This window comes from Panicum virgatum, chromosome 9N (assembly GCF_016808335.1).
Source record: "Panicum virgatum strain AP13 chromosome 9N, P.virgatum_v5, whole genome shotgun sequence".
NCBI lineage: Eukaryota > Viridiplantae > Streptophyta > Magnoliopsida > Poales > Poaceae > Panicum > Panicum virgatum.
The window spans coordinates 80,933,065-80,946,159 of record NC_053153.1 but is presented as its reverse complement, the minus strand read 5'-3'; the positions used below and the strand labels follow the sequence as shown (position 1 = coordinate 80,946,159).

The following is a 13,095-nucleotide window of genomic DNA, read 5'->3' as shown; positions in this document are numbered from 1 at the left end:
AAGCATACAATAATAAGCCCACCATAAAAATTTCACCTCAATTGAGTTATAGAAACTGCGGCTATGAATTATTCTATTTAATTATAGAAAAAAATAGATCTAAATTTAAAGTAAAAATTTTGTACTAAAGTATATCTTATTATATGTTCACTGTGTAGATCTACTCATGTGGAGTCCAACAAAATTGGATTTTTTATTTTACGATTTTTCTGTGATTTACTATGATTTTTCAAAGATTAAATCGAAATAAATAAAAAAAGAAAATAGCAAAACCGCGCTACTGTAGCAAAACCGCCGTTCAAAACCGCTCTAGGGGGTAGAATGTCCGGTTTTGAAAAGTTCAGGGGGTTAAATATCCGGTTTTGTAGTTTGGGGGTGATGTGTTCCAACCCTAATAGTTTGGAGGGTTATGTATACTTTTTCCCGAATAATTTTAGGTGGTGTCTTGGCACGCTGGTAGGGGGGAGTGTCATCACAATTAGCAAAATTAAGAACTTGGTAACTATATCGGTCACACTCCTCTCTCATCTTGTGAAACCTTCTGCTCTCTTATTATAAATAACTCTGTCATGTCATCAACTTTGTTAATATGCCATAATATTTAGCAATGTTTTCCTAAACGTTAAACAGTAAAAAGTCGGTCACCCTATGTTTAGTATTTAGGCTGTTTAAATGGTATTTAAACAGAGTTAAACCACCTAAACAGTATGCATAGTAACATTAAAGTGCCGAAGTCCATGGACGCCCATGCACCATTTCCCATTCTACAGTATCCAATCCAACTTGGGCAACGAATTGAGCCGGCCAGGGCGATCTAGCCGGTTTGGAAATGCTGGGCCCAGAATTAACAACCACGCCCGAGGCTGTGGCCGTGAATAAGGCCCTGTGTTCCCAAAAATTTTCACCTCCCCTTTGAACATATGTATGAAGTACTAAATGCAATTAAATAACAAAACTAATTACACAGTTTTGATGTGCACGATGAGACGAATCTTTTGAGCCTAATTAGGGCATGATTAGCCATAAGTGCTACAGTAACCCACATGTGCAAATGATGCGGTCAAAGGCATCAAAAGATTCGTCTTGCGGTTTCCAAGTGAGTTCTGAAATTAGTTTTTTAATTAGTGTTCGAAAAGCCCTCCCGACATCTGGTCAAACACTGATGTGACACCTAAAATTTTTTGATTTTGGGAACTAAACGCGGCCTAATCCACCAACACGGTGGCGGTGCGGTGCCGGCGGGACGACAGCCAGAGCAGCTGATGGGTGGTGGCGCCGGCGCCCTCGAAAGCGTGGGTGGGCCGCGCGACGCCGGCCCCGGGTCCAGCCAGACCAGACGGGCACGGGGCGAGGTGCTGGTGCGGCGCCCATGCGCGCGGCGCCTGATTGGTTTGTTGCCATCGCTGGTGTCAGACGAGTCCCCGTCTCGAGCAGGCGCAGGCGGGGGAGTGCGACGCCCCGGCCGGGGCGGTCCATGCGCAAGCGCATCCGGGGACCAGGACTATAGATGAGCAGAAGGCCCGAGGCCTGGTAGCCCGGCCCAAGCACGGGTGACACGGCACGGCCCAAGCACGGCACGGGCCCGAAGACACCGGGCCCGGGCTAGGCACGGCACGGGTCCCGGGCCGGGCTTGGGCCGCTAGGCAGGCCTGTCGGGTGGCACGGCACGGCCCGCAATTAGTGGAAGGCACGGTAGAGGCCCGTTAGCTTATATATAACTATAATTATATACTTATATATAAACTTATAACTTTTCATTTATCAATAAGTTAACTTATAGGTGTAACTTATGTGTTTTTTTAATATTTATGGACTTAATAATATTTGAGAAATAATATTTAGCTTATACAATTCTTTAAATATTTGTGAAATTGACATCTTCATATGTTTATGGGCTATTTGGGCCGGCCCGACACGTCGTTTTGGTCGGGCCATTTGGGCCGGCCCGACACGAAAATAGGCCCATGGGCCGGGCCTGGCCGTCGGCCAAGCACGAAGCCCGGGGCAGCCCGGCACGGTGGCACGACGGGCCAAACTTGGCCCGGCACGATTGAGCCGGGCCCAGCCCGGGCCCGAGCCGGGCCGGGCCGGGCGGCCCGTTTGCTCATCTATAACCAGGACCAGGAGTCTCGCACTGCTCGCGCCAACGTCGCTGCAGTTGCGTACGTACGTATTCGACTCGCCAGCCTAGGGAATCAATCAATCGCAGACGCACGAATTAAACGTGGGCGTCCCTGCTGTACAAATACGGCCACTGTAGACCATTGCTTCCTTCTCGGGGCATCAGCATCGAATTAAGCTGGGTACGTACGTGGAGCCAGTAAACATTGGCATATCTCCAGTGATTGCATCTATAGCTGTGACATGGGCTGTCTGGGGCTCTAGGTAACACACACAGGCCTAGTACCATGCAGGGCCGTATCTAGGCCCGTGCGGGCCGTGCGACCGCACAGGGCCCCCAAATTTTAGGGGCCCCAAAATATAATGAGTATACTAGGTATAGTTATATAGTAGATTTTGTTTTAGTTATATTTTGATCTAATACGAAGCAAACTGTAGCCCAAATATGTCATAGAAGAGGAAATATGCCGCTTGACCATTGTCTTTCAATCAAATCTGCAGATCGCAGTGCAATCTTTTTCGCTTCCACTATAACCGCTCGCCAGGCACGACACACGTCACGTCTGCACTTCCACCTTCCGGATTTCACTGGGCACTCGCATGCGCAACGATGTTATTAGAGTCCAGTTCATAGTTTCGCACAGGGCCTTCGAATTTGCCGGTACGGCCCTGGTACCATGCGGTCCAAGTTTGACGTACGGCCCACTCCGTTCCAGACTCCAGAGCCTACTTATGCCACTCTTGGGCCTATACAGCACTAGGCCTGTGCTTACGCATACGCTGTCCTTGGGCCAAGATTTGGCCCACGTACCAACCCTAAAAGAGAGAGAGAAAAAAAAAAAGAACGGCAATGCAATCAGATGTCCCGTTTCTGTTACAGTTTCTTTATATTTCATAGTGCATATTGCACGAAATATAATGTTAATGTTGTGATGCGAATTTCCATTCTGAATCGGATGCTACAACTATGTGTATATATGTCTTTTTTAACATTGCAAACGTTGAGTTCTGTGAAACAATATTTATCAATGTTGCAACAAACCGTCTAATTAAAAATTCTAATCGGATGCCCCTGCGCAAGTGCCGAAAAAAATATCGTTTCAACCTTCAAATGCAAACTGGACTAAGTTCGCTTTATCAACATAGAGTCCATTCTAAAAAAAAACAGAGTAGTCCATATCTTTTGAGGGAGCAAATACAATTTTTCTTAAAAACGAATCTATCAAGTCACTATATATACTAGAAAAAAGATTATAGCAAAAAAAGAATATGTTTGAGTGGCTGTGGCTAGTGGCTAGTGGCGGGTGCTTATTTGTTGTGGGAGAAAAAATACTACTGGCTGGCTGGTGCTGATTTGGTGTGAGAGAAAAACACTACTAGCTAATTGGTTGCGAGTATATTTTTGCTATAAAAAATATTCATATACTATAAAAAATGAAAAGGGAGGTATGCTGTGCCGCACTGGAATCTTAGAGCATAGCTAATGGATGCGGCGACAGCAGGCGAAAAGCAACCCAGCGTGGCCAGCATTTAACGTTGCAGTTGCGGCGGCGGCAGCCGGTGCATGCGGCAGCAGCCAATAAGCAGCGAGCAGGCGAGCAGCGCAGCGAATATGAGGCCCCCCGTGCGCATGCGCCCGTTCCTGGCCGGCGTCTCGTGAGACGTTCGCTGCTTTCTCTCTCCTAATTTTTGTCTCTCCCACGTCGGACCCAGCCGTCTCCCCGCCATCCACAATACTCCCGTTTAGTTCCCAAAAATTTTCACACGCTACAGTATTTCGAAAGTTTAACCACTAATTAGGAGTATTAAATATGAATAACTAATAAAACCCATTTCATAACCCCTTAGTGAAAATTGCGAGATGACCTAATTATGCAATGATTAGAAAATATCGTGCTACAATAAACAACTTTAATAATAAATTAATTGGACTTAATAGATTCGCCTCGCAATTTGCTGTCCATACGTGTAATTAGTTTTATAATTAATTTATATTTAATATTCGTAATTAGTGTTAGAAAGATACCAAAAATTTTTGCCCACAAAATTTTGCTAATTAGACGGGGCCAAGTGGAAGTAAACCAAATCAAAGTTCGTCTCTTCCCACGCCGCTATCGATCCTTTGCCTTGGCCCGTTGGGCCCCATTTGCAAATTCCAAACAATTCCAAAGCAGGGGTGGCGTGGGGAACCATGGCCCTTTCTTCGCATCGGGCCCCAATCGCCTAGTTGAGGCTGGAGCACACGTCTCCGGGGCGGGTCCACCCAACGTTGACCGCCATGAAAGCGACGACCCATCGGAATCCGATGCCCAAAAGGGTGAAAGAAAGCGTCTCTGCAGGTGGGGCCCAAGCGTAACCTCGAAGCAAGGAGGAAGAAACGAGCGGTCGGGTCCCGCGTGATTCGTCGCGTCACCTCCCGGCCCCGTCCAGGGTGTCACCCGCTCCCTGACATGCTGACCCCACAATCACCTCCCACCTGGAGCCCACTTGCCAGAAAAAATGAAAAAAGTAAAGAAAATGCAAAAGAAAACGAAAGAAAAAGGAGAAACGGGCGTGGTTAAATACGAACGGGCGCAGCGGCACATCATTCGCGCAATCGCGGAAAAGTCCAACCCCAAAACTCCCCAGCCGGAGGCGAGGCGATCTGAGGGAGAGGAGAAGCCGCAGCAGACATGTCGGGGGGAATCGCTCGCGGTCGCCTCGCCGAGGAGCGCAAGGCCTGGCGCAAGAACCACCCGCATGTACGGCCTCTATTCTCCCTCTCCCCCCCTGACTACTCTGAACTGACTCTTATGTTTTCCCTCGGCGTGTATCGCCGCAGGCCGGAGTGTCTGATCTGTTTCCTGCTGTGGTTGCGCAGGGTTTCGTGGCGAAGCCGGAGACGCTGCCCGACGGGACGGTGAACCTGATGACCTGGCACTGCACCATCCCCGGCAAGCAAGGGGTAAGAGACCATACATAGGTAGTGGATGCTACTGGAATCCGAAACCCTAGCTCTGTGTAGGCCTCACATTAAACGCTAGATCGGGCCAGTTTGATCAGATCCCTCGTCTGTTGATCATGCCGGATTCGTGCCTTAGATTTGTTTATGTAGCCTTCATTCAGTCTGCGTGCCTTGAGTTTTAGAGTTCAATTGTGATTGGGATTTTGTTCTTACTCCCTCCATCCACGAAAGAATGCAATTCACTTTTTGATAAGTCAAACAGTTTGTACTTCGACTAAAGTTATATAAAAAAGTAATAACATTCATGATACAAAATAAGTACTTTTAGATTAGTTATAGAATATATTTTCATGATAAATTTATTCGGAGACATAAGCGCTAATACTTTTTTTATAATAAATACTATTTGGTTAAACTTGAACTAGTTTGACCAGCACGGATCCTATAACTGCATTCTTTTTTGGATAGTGGAAGTAGTTTCTTACAAATGTCGCTGCTTGGTTCTAGCATCCAATATTCCAATTCCACTCTGTATTGTATATGAGGGATGCTGGATTGTTTTTGCTTTATTGGATGGATTGTGTGATGGTTGAGCTTGCTGGAGCAGGGTGCATATGTTTTAGTGTGATCATATAGTTTGCCTACTGGCATGGCCCTATTTAAGTTTTGCCTTCCTTATGGCCTCACTATGTTAAAAGATGGTTTATTTGGCATGAGATGGACTGTCAACACCCAACTTGCCCCAATAAATCTCTGCATACTAGTTCTGTATGAACAAATCTCTAGACGAGTTATCTAGATGCTTTAGTTGTAATGCGCATTTGGGTAGCTATGAAGTACAACATGTCCTGGTTGACTGGACACACTTTTAAAAATAAACTGGTAGTTAATTCGGCTCCCATTGTGCACATGGAGACTTGTATGAATGTTGCTCCAAATAATTCATTTCAAACATGTGGACCAGTTCATCTTACTTTTTGTTTGCAAATTTGTCTTTATTTCTGTAGAAGGAATATGTGGAATAAAAATAGCACCTTAGCTTTAATCTTGAAATGGTCTGTGGGTTTAACCTTAGCCCCTCAAGAAAGTTTGCTTGAAGTTTTTAGTCGGGTTTATGGCATAAGTGATGAGCATTTTGGATATTTAGATGCTTATCAAATGGCAGCTATGATTTTAGATTGTTGGATGCTTTCTTAGTTCTATATTATTTACTTTTTATTAAAAAAAGCTTTACTGGACCAGATACTCAGTAGGAACTGTTGAATCGATGAGATATTTAAGTAACATACTATCCTGTTTGAATCACTAGCATGCTTCCCAAGAATACATAAGAACCTTTTAGTTAACAGAGGGTTTTCTTACGTGCATATTATATCTAGCTGCATTCATGCTTACAAATTCTAATAAATTATTGAGTTCCTGCCAGCCACAGCTTAAGTGAAACCTGAAATCTGATTACAGCAATCCAATTTGCCTTTCTACTCTTGAAGTATGAACAATGAACATACAGCTAGGCCGAAATATGTTTACTTCTTTCAATGAATTAAATTGTTTGAATTACTTATTATCTGTGCTTTCAATTCTTTGTTTCAGGTTATGTAATTGAATTCTTGGCAAGGCTAGCAGTTTGAGCAATTTTATTTGTCCCATTCTTGTTATCATAATCATGAACTTGTAGTTGTCTTCTTATTTTGTTCCAATATGTTTGTGCAAAATGTCTGCAACAAGACCATGTAGTTTTAATTTTTGACTGATTCCCGTCTATTTCTTTGGCAGACTGATTGGGAAGGTGGATACTTCCCTCTTACCCTTCATTTCAGTGAGGATTACCCTAGCAAGCCTCCAAAGTGCAAGTTCCCACAGGGCTTCTTCCACCCAAATGTCTATCCTTCGGGAACAGTCTGCCTTTCTATTCTTAACGAGGATAGCGTAAGCTTTGCAGATATTTTTTAGGTCTGTGCGATGATGCCATAGTCGATTTCATTGTCTTACTTTTCCAAATTTGGCTCTGTCAGGGTTGGAGACCAGCTATTACTGTCAAGCAGATTCTTGTTGGGATTCAGGACTTGCTTGATCAGCCAAATCCTGCTGATCCTGCACAGACTGATGGTTATCATCTTTTTATCCAGGTTAGTAAAAAATGATTGACCACAGCTAAGCTGTTGTTGGGGACATCTGCTTGTCCAAAATCTTGGTGCTTACTTTTGAAGCCCAGATATTCACTCCTGTGTTTGTTACATTCCATTTGGTTTTGCAGGATCCAACAGAATATAAGAGGCGCATTAAGCTGCAGGCTAAGCAGTATCCCGCATTGGTCTGAGGACAATTGCCCATCTAGGGATCCATGCTGCACATCCGCATAGTTGTTGCTAGTGTCTTGAATGAAAGACCAAATGTAACATGGTGCTTTAAGACATGAAACTGTCGTCATTGTGAACCAACTGGGTCTGTTAACGGTACTATTAACTGTTTGAGTGTGTGTTTTGTGGGATAATGTCAATGCCTTTGCATTGTCTGGTTTATCTCAAGAATTGCTATGTGTTGTCTGACTGATCTAAGTGCGAAGGAACACGTCAGTTTGCCTGGAGACTTGCCTAAACGGCGCCTCAGCTTTTGTTCTTGTCCTGCTGGACTTCATCTAAGATTTGCAGGAAGACATTCAATAAGTATTTGCAGCTATGGGTCTTGAGCGCAGTCAATCTTCGAAACGTGCGGCGATGCATCTCGTGTCAACACATAATATTCTCGAGATGTTTCTTAAGATAAGCTATACTGTCTTTGCCTGCACGGCCATGCTTAGCATTCCCTTCAGCAAGGATGCTTAGTTTCTCTGAAAATCAGCATATTCACTTGTGCTTGAAGAATAATTAGCCCTGTTTGGATCCATGAGTTAGAGTTAGATTGGGTTAGATTGGGATCATCTAACCCAAAAGTATCCAAACAGGGTGGGTTAGATTGGATTAGATGCATCTAACCCACCTCAAAAAACTATCCCCTCCAAGAGGTGTTTATTTGGGTTAGACACTTTTTCCCCTCTTTCTCTCCCCTCCTCGGATCCTTCTGCGGCAGGCTTCCCCCATCTGCGAACTTCCCGACACCACCCCCTCCCATTGCCGTCACCCGCGCTCTGGCACGACGCAGGCCCGCTGGAGCCGCCGCCGTCGGAGGTCTCCACCAGCACGGCGAGGTTGCGGCCATCCCCTCGCAGCCCCTCCGCACGCCCACCCCCTCGTCGCCACCCTCGCGCCCTCTGCGGCTAAGACCAGCGTGTGGAGGACGACCTAGGTGTCCGGAGCGGGGGCCTCCTCGCCGTCGGAGAGGCCGGAGGCGGTGACCTCGACCATCTCGTCCAGGACGAGGAGGATGACGAGGCGGTGGAGGCTTTCGAGGACGAGGAGTCGTGGCGGCGACGGTCGGAGGCGGCGTCACTCCAGAACTCAATCTAGTGCAGGGCCTGGACAGCGAGGCTCCGGCACGTGCATGACGCCATGCTCGCGCCGGCGGAGAGCGGCGATGCCAGCGGCGTGCACCGGATGGCGGAGCGCGCGAGCCGCAGGGCGCGGTCCGGGTCGGCGAGCCGCCGCCCCCAACCCCGCGGCCACAACGCGCCCCGCGCGGTCTGCAGCGACACCGCGGCGGCGAGGAGGTCGAACGCGGCGCGGAGGCTGAACTCGGCCGCGGGGAGGTCGAACGCGGCGCGGAGTCACGCCGAGGGCGAGGACGGCTGGGAGGTCGGGCGGGAACGCGAACCCGAACTCGGCCTCGGCGCGGGCGAGCTCCGCGTCGGTGAGGCTTTGGAGGACGGTGACCCCGCCACGCATGGAAGGAGGGCAACCCGTGAGCGGGCGGGGGGGCAACCCGTGAGCGAAGGTCACACAGGAGCTCGTCACACCAGATCCGGCTGAAAAAGACTTTAAAAAAACTAAATGATTGAAAAAGTACATTTATTGTCCATCTAACCTTTACATCCAAATACCTCCTTAGTTAGAATTAGTCTAGAATTAGTCATGAACTAGAAACTAACTCTAACCTCTGACTGAGTTAGAGTATCCAAACAAGGCCATTGTCACGCTTCCATTGTCACGGACAAACAACACGATTCCTTCAGAAGAATAAAACAAATTTGTTTTGGTTTATGGGCGGCAGGACAAGAATATATTTGAGTTAAGAAGTTGGGAAGTATTTTTCCTTTGAATTGGCAGCAGTACAGGAGACTCAGGCTAGGGGGTAAAACCTTGTTGCGGCTGCGGCGTAACGGAAGGCCGCCGGGACCTAGGGTTTAGTTTAGCCATGGCGGCGGAGGACCAGGCTCCTCGTACTGAGCCACGCCCTGACAAGGCTAAGAAGAGGAAGAAGGCCAAGAAGGACAAATGGGGCCAGCCTCTCTCCGCCGCCGCGGCGGAGGTAGAGCCGTCGGTAGAGCAGGCGCAAGATCCACCGGCGGAGGGCGTCGCGCCGGCGGGAGGTGCGGAGGCGGCGGCAGCGGTGGAGGGCTATGAGCCCAGAAAGGTGGTGGCGAGCGGCTTGCCGTACACGACCACCGAGGCGGACATCCGGAAGCTGTTCGAGTTCTACGGCCCCCTCGGGTCGGTGCAGCTCTCTCGCTTCCCGGACTCCGGCAACTTCCGCGGCCTCGCCTTCGTCTGCTTCGAGGTCCATACCCACTACAATTCTTTTTTGTGGCCATTACATTACATCACTTCTCACAGTATTGCTCTCCTTGATGCCGATGTGGTAATTTCAGTGGTGATATGATATGAATAAGTAACTAAGATTATGCTCGAGTTGCCATTGACACGATGTGGTAATTACAAAATTTCGTTGTTTTTATGAATTGCTGTGCTGCAAATGTCAACTTGGTTGTTGCTCAGAATCAGAAAATATACATAGAGGGGACCAATTAGTACTCCCTCCGTTCCAAATTTTTGGTGGTTTTGGCAAATCTATAGATGCAAGACATAGTGTTTATCAAGATGCATAGCAAAATCTATGTATCTAGATTTGCCAAAACGACCTACGATTTGGAACGGATGGAGTAATATATACATACTGAATGAGACAAAATACAAAAATAACAAATACATCATTGTTTAACTATTTATGTGTGAGCGCATGGGGTACATGGAGTGTTGTGGGTGCCAGAGCTCCACCCAGCAACCCCTGCTTAAGTTGCTGGCTCACGGTTGGTCTTATCGGGACTGCCTTTTAGATCGCGTAGGCACATATGACATGCTTGATCGTTCGTTTACTCATATCGGCATTGACTTGCTTAGTAGGATCGATTAAGAATTCTGAAGAAATTTCAGATGCTGTATCATGCAACCTGATGGTATTTCTTGTTGGCAAATCTGATTTTATTCCACTCTGTCATTGCAGTCAGATGAAGATGCAGTGAAGTCTCTTGAGCTTGATGGATTCAAAATGTATGTTTGAAAGCATCTATCCATTTCTTTTTAAGTCATGACAGCATGCTCACCAAAAACCCTTTGTTACTAACATATTCTTATCTGTACAGTGGTAACAGATATATGAGGGTTGAAAGATGCAGAGTTACTGCTAGCTCAAATAAGAAAAGGAAGACAGAGTTCCAAACTGACCCTGAAAAGTCTCTGGGTTGTCTATCCGCATATGTCGGCAATCTCTCATGGAACCTTACAGAAAAGGACTTGCGAGATTTCTTCAAATCATCGAAGATCGCCTCGATAAGATTTGCCATCGATAAAAGAACTGGAGGTTCTCGTGGCTTCTGTCATGTTGATTTTCAAGATGACGAGTCGCTTGAGAAAGCTGTAGCGATGAATCAGTCTGAACTGCAAGGCAGACCCGTCAAAGTTGCATATTCAGTCAGTAACAGGGGCTGAAGATTGAAGAGAATCCATCGTCAGTATTTTTTACTTGTGAGCTTGTAGTGTTTTGGTTTTGATCCTTGGTTTCGGTTAAGCTTTTCAATCGTTTGAATGAAGATTTTGGAGTGAAATCCACGGTGCCAATTCTTGCACCAAACATGTGGCAAATGTAATCATTATGTAAGAAATATTTAGCGCTTGTACCACCTTGACGTCTGTCTGCTCGCTGGCCTAGTGGCCTTCCTCTCTGCTCGAAGTATTGAAGAAATATCGTACTGCACAAGGATGATTAACTGTTGGAAACTTGAGCGTGGATATTGCAACCCTGCTGAAGCACTGCTGGTGACATGAGAAATTGCAGCTTATGTCATGCGCATTGCTCATTGCTACTGGAGCTGCGATCTCCATTGAGAAACTGGCGTTGACATAACAGTGTCTGGGTCGGACAATCAGGGGCCAGGGATTGCCGTTTGACGGCGCCATACAGGCGGCGGTGCATGGGGCGCGGAGATGCGTCCTCCGCACGACGGTCGACGGGGCTTGGCGGATCGTCCCCGTCCCCGGCGGGCGGCGGCGCAGCAGGACGTGGCAGGCAAGGGCCAGGGCAGCGTCCCCGAGTCCCAACTCCCAACGGCCACCGCGGACGGCATTTCCTTCCCCGTCCGGGGTCGAGGTCCGCAGGCCGTTGGATCTGGGATCGTGGGGTCAGGATTCCACCTAACTGGCGTCAAATCAGGGGCGTCCGAGCGGAGGACCAGTGGGTGGAGCCTGGCTTTGGGCCGCCGAGGCCCATTCGCAAGCCGTGAGGTTTGTCCTGGGCTGCTCTGGGTGGGGGGCTACTATTTGCATAGGGAGAGAGAGAGAGATACGGGAAGTAACAACAGAAGGGTTGGGCTTTGTTCGGTCGTCGGCGCTCGTCGCCGGCGGCAGGGCAGACCGCTGACCTCTCTACCATTTTTTGGACAGTTCCACTTGTCTGCCTGCAGCTGCAGGGGATGCCAACCTGGTACACTCGTGGTATTGCCTGCTTGCTTGATGTCTCTGTGTGCGTGTTGCTACCTGGTGGCCATCATTGCGCTCTGGGCAAGAGAAGAGAACAAAGGTGTGCGACGACGAAGCATGCATAATAATGCCGGATCGGAGCTGGAGTGCACGGCCGGCAACCAGGGGCGGAGGCAGACCCCGGGCCACCCGGGCCATGGCCCGGGGTTCGGCCCAAATTTTTCATGTATATTATCTATCTTTCCGTATATATTTTCATGTATCTTTTGAATTGTGAGTTTGTGGACGTCTATACTTAAAACTTGGCCCGGGGTTCGTCTCAATCCTGGTTCCGCCCCTGCCGGCAACCGTCGTTCCACGATCAGGTTATTCATGCCCGGCCGGGGCGTGCTCTGCCGTCTGCCGTGGCCCCATTCGCAAGTCCACAAGAACACAAAACCTCTTCTTTATTAGTGGCAGCGTCGATCTCTTCTTCTTCTTCTTCTTCTTCTTCTTCTTCTTCTTCTTCTTCTATTTACCAGGTGTTCGTTCTCTTGGTTGGCGCTCGTGTTGTTTGTTCTCTATGGTGGTGGTGGTCTGTAAGAAGCACCTTCCCCCTTCCCATTTCTTACTTGCATTACAGAAAATCTCATGCAGACATGTAGCAATTTTCGGTGACGCATCCAATTCCAGTATTCCACCGCCACCAGCTCGATCGCCCTGACAAGCTCATGTGGGCAGAAGTAAGCGAGATGCCCGTGACGTTTTTATTTATAGGCTGCAGTGCTCCTGCGGCGAACGACACATGCACGCGCCGTCGCCACGTCGTGCGGCGCCGCACACCCCCCACATTCCAGAATCGCAAGTGAAATCCCAGCAACTCCCAACTTGCTGCTGCTAGAATTCACAGTGGCTGTTGGCCAGGTCCTGGAGCTCGTAAAAAAGAAACAACTCACCTAGGCACTGGCGGGAATGTTCCTCTACGCGCGGAGCAGTAACCGATGGATCGGAGCATGTCAATTCGCAGTCCGGCCGACGGCCGTGGGGATGGAAATTGGAATATATCAATGGCCATGTGAGGTGTGGACAGTGGATCTATCTCTACTGGAGTAGTATACTCGTAGCTGCTAGCTGGTCGTTGATGGGTTGGGCGTAAACAAATGAGGCCGTCTTCTCTTCACATTGATTGCCGGCCCGGCCAGT

At 48.1% G+C, this 13,095-nt stretch overlaps 2 protein-coding genes across 2 annotated transcripts; both read left to right on the top strand.

The window, feature by feature from the left end:
- Positions 1-4,680: 4,680 nt before the first annotated feature.
- Positions 4,681-7,664, top strand: LOC120690728 (SUMO-conjugating enzyme SCE1). The gene is made up of 5 exons (XM_039973510.1): positions 4,681-4,862; positions 4,982-5,065; positions 6,842-6,994; positions 7,081-7,194; positions 7,323-7,664. The coding sequence occupies exons 1-5, from the start codon at positions 4,794-4,796 to the stop codon at positions 7,383-7,385; spliced, it is 483 nt and encodes a 160-aa protein (XP_039829444.1). The 5' UTR covers positions 4,681-4,793; the 3' UTR covers positions 7,386-7,664.
- A 1,594-nt stretch (positions 7,665-9,258) lies between these two features.
- LOC120692372 (nucleolin 2-like) lies at positions 9,259-11,155 on the top strand. The gene is made up of 3 exons (XM_039975643.1): positions 9,259-9,718; positions 10,442-10,488; positions 10,581-11,155. The coding sequence occupies exons 1-3, from the start codon at positions 9,356-9,358 to the stop codon at positions 10,924-10,926; spliced, it is 756 nt and encodes a 251-aa protein (XP_039831577.1). The 5' UTR covers positions 9,259-9,355; the 3' UTR covers positions 10,927-11,155.
- The last annotated feature ends 1,940 nt before the right edge of the window (positions 11,156-13,095 follow it).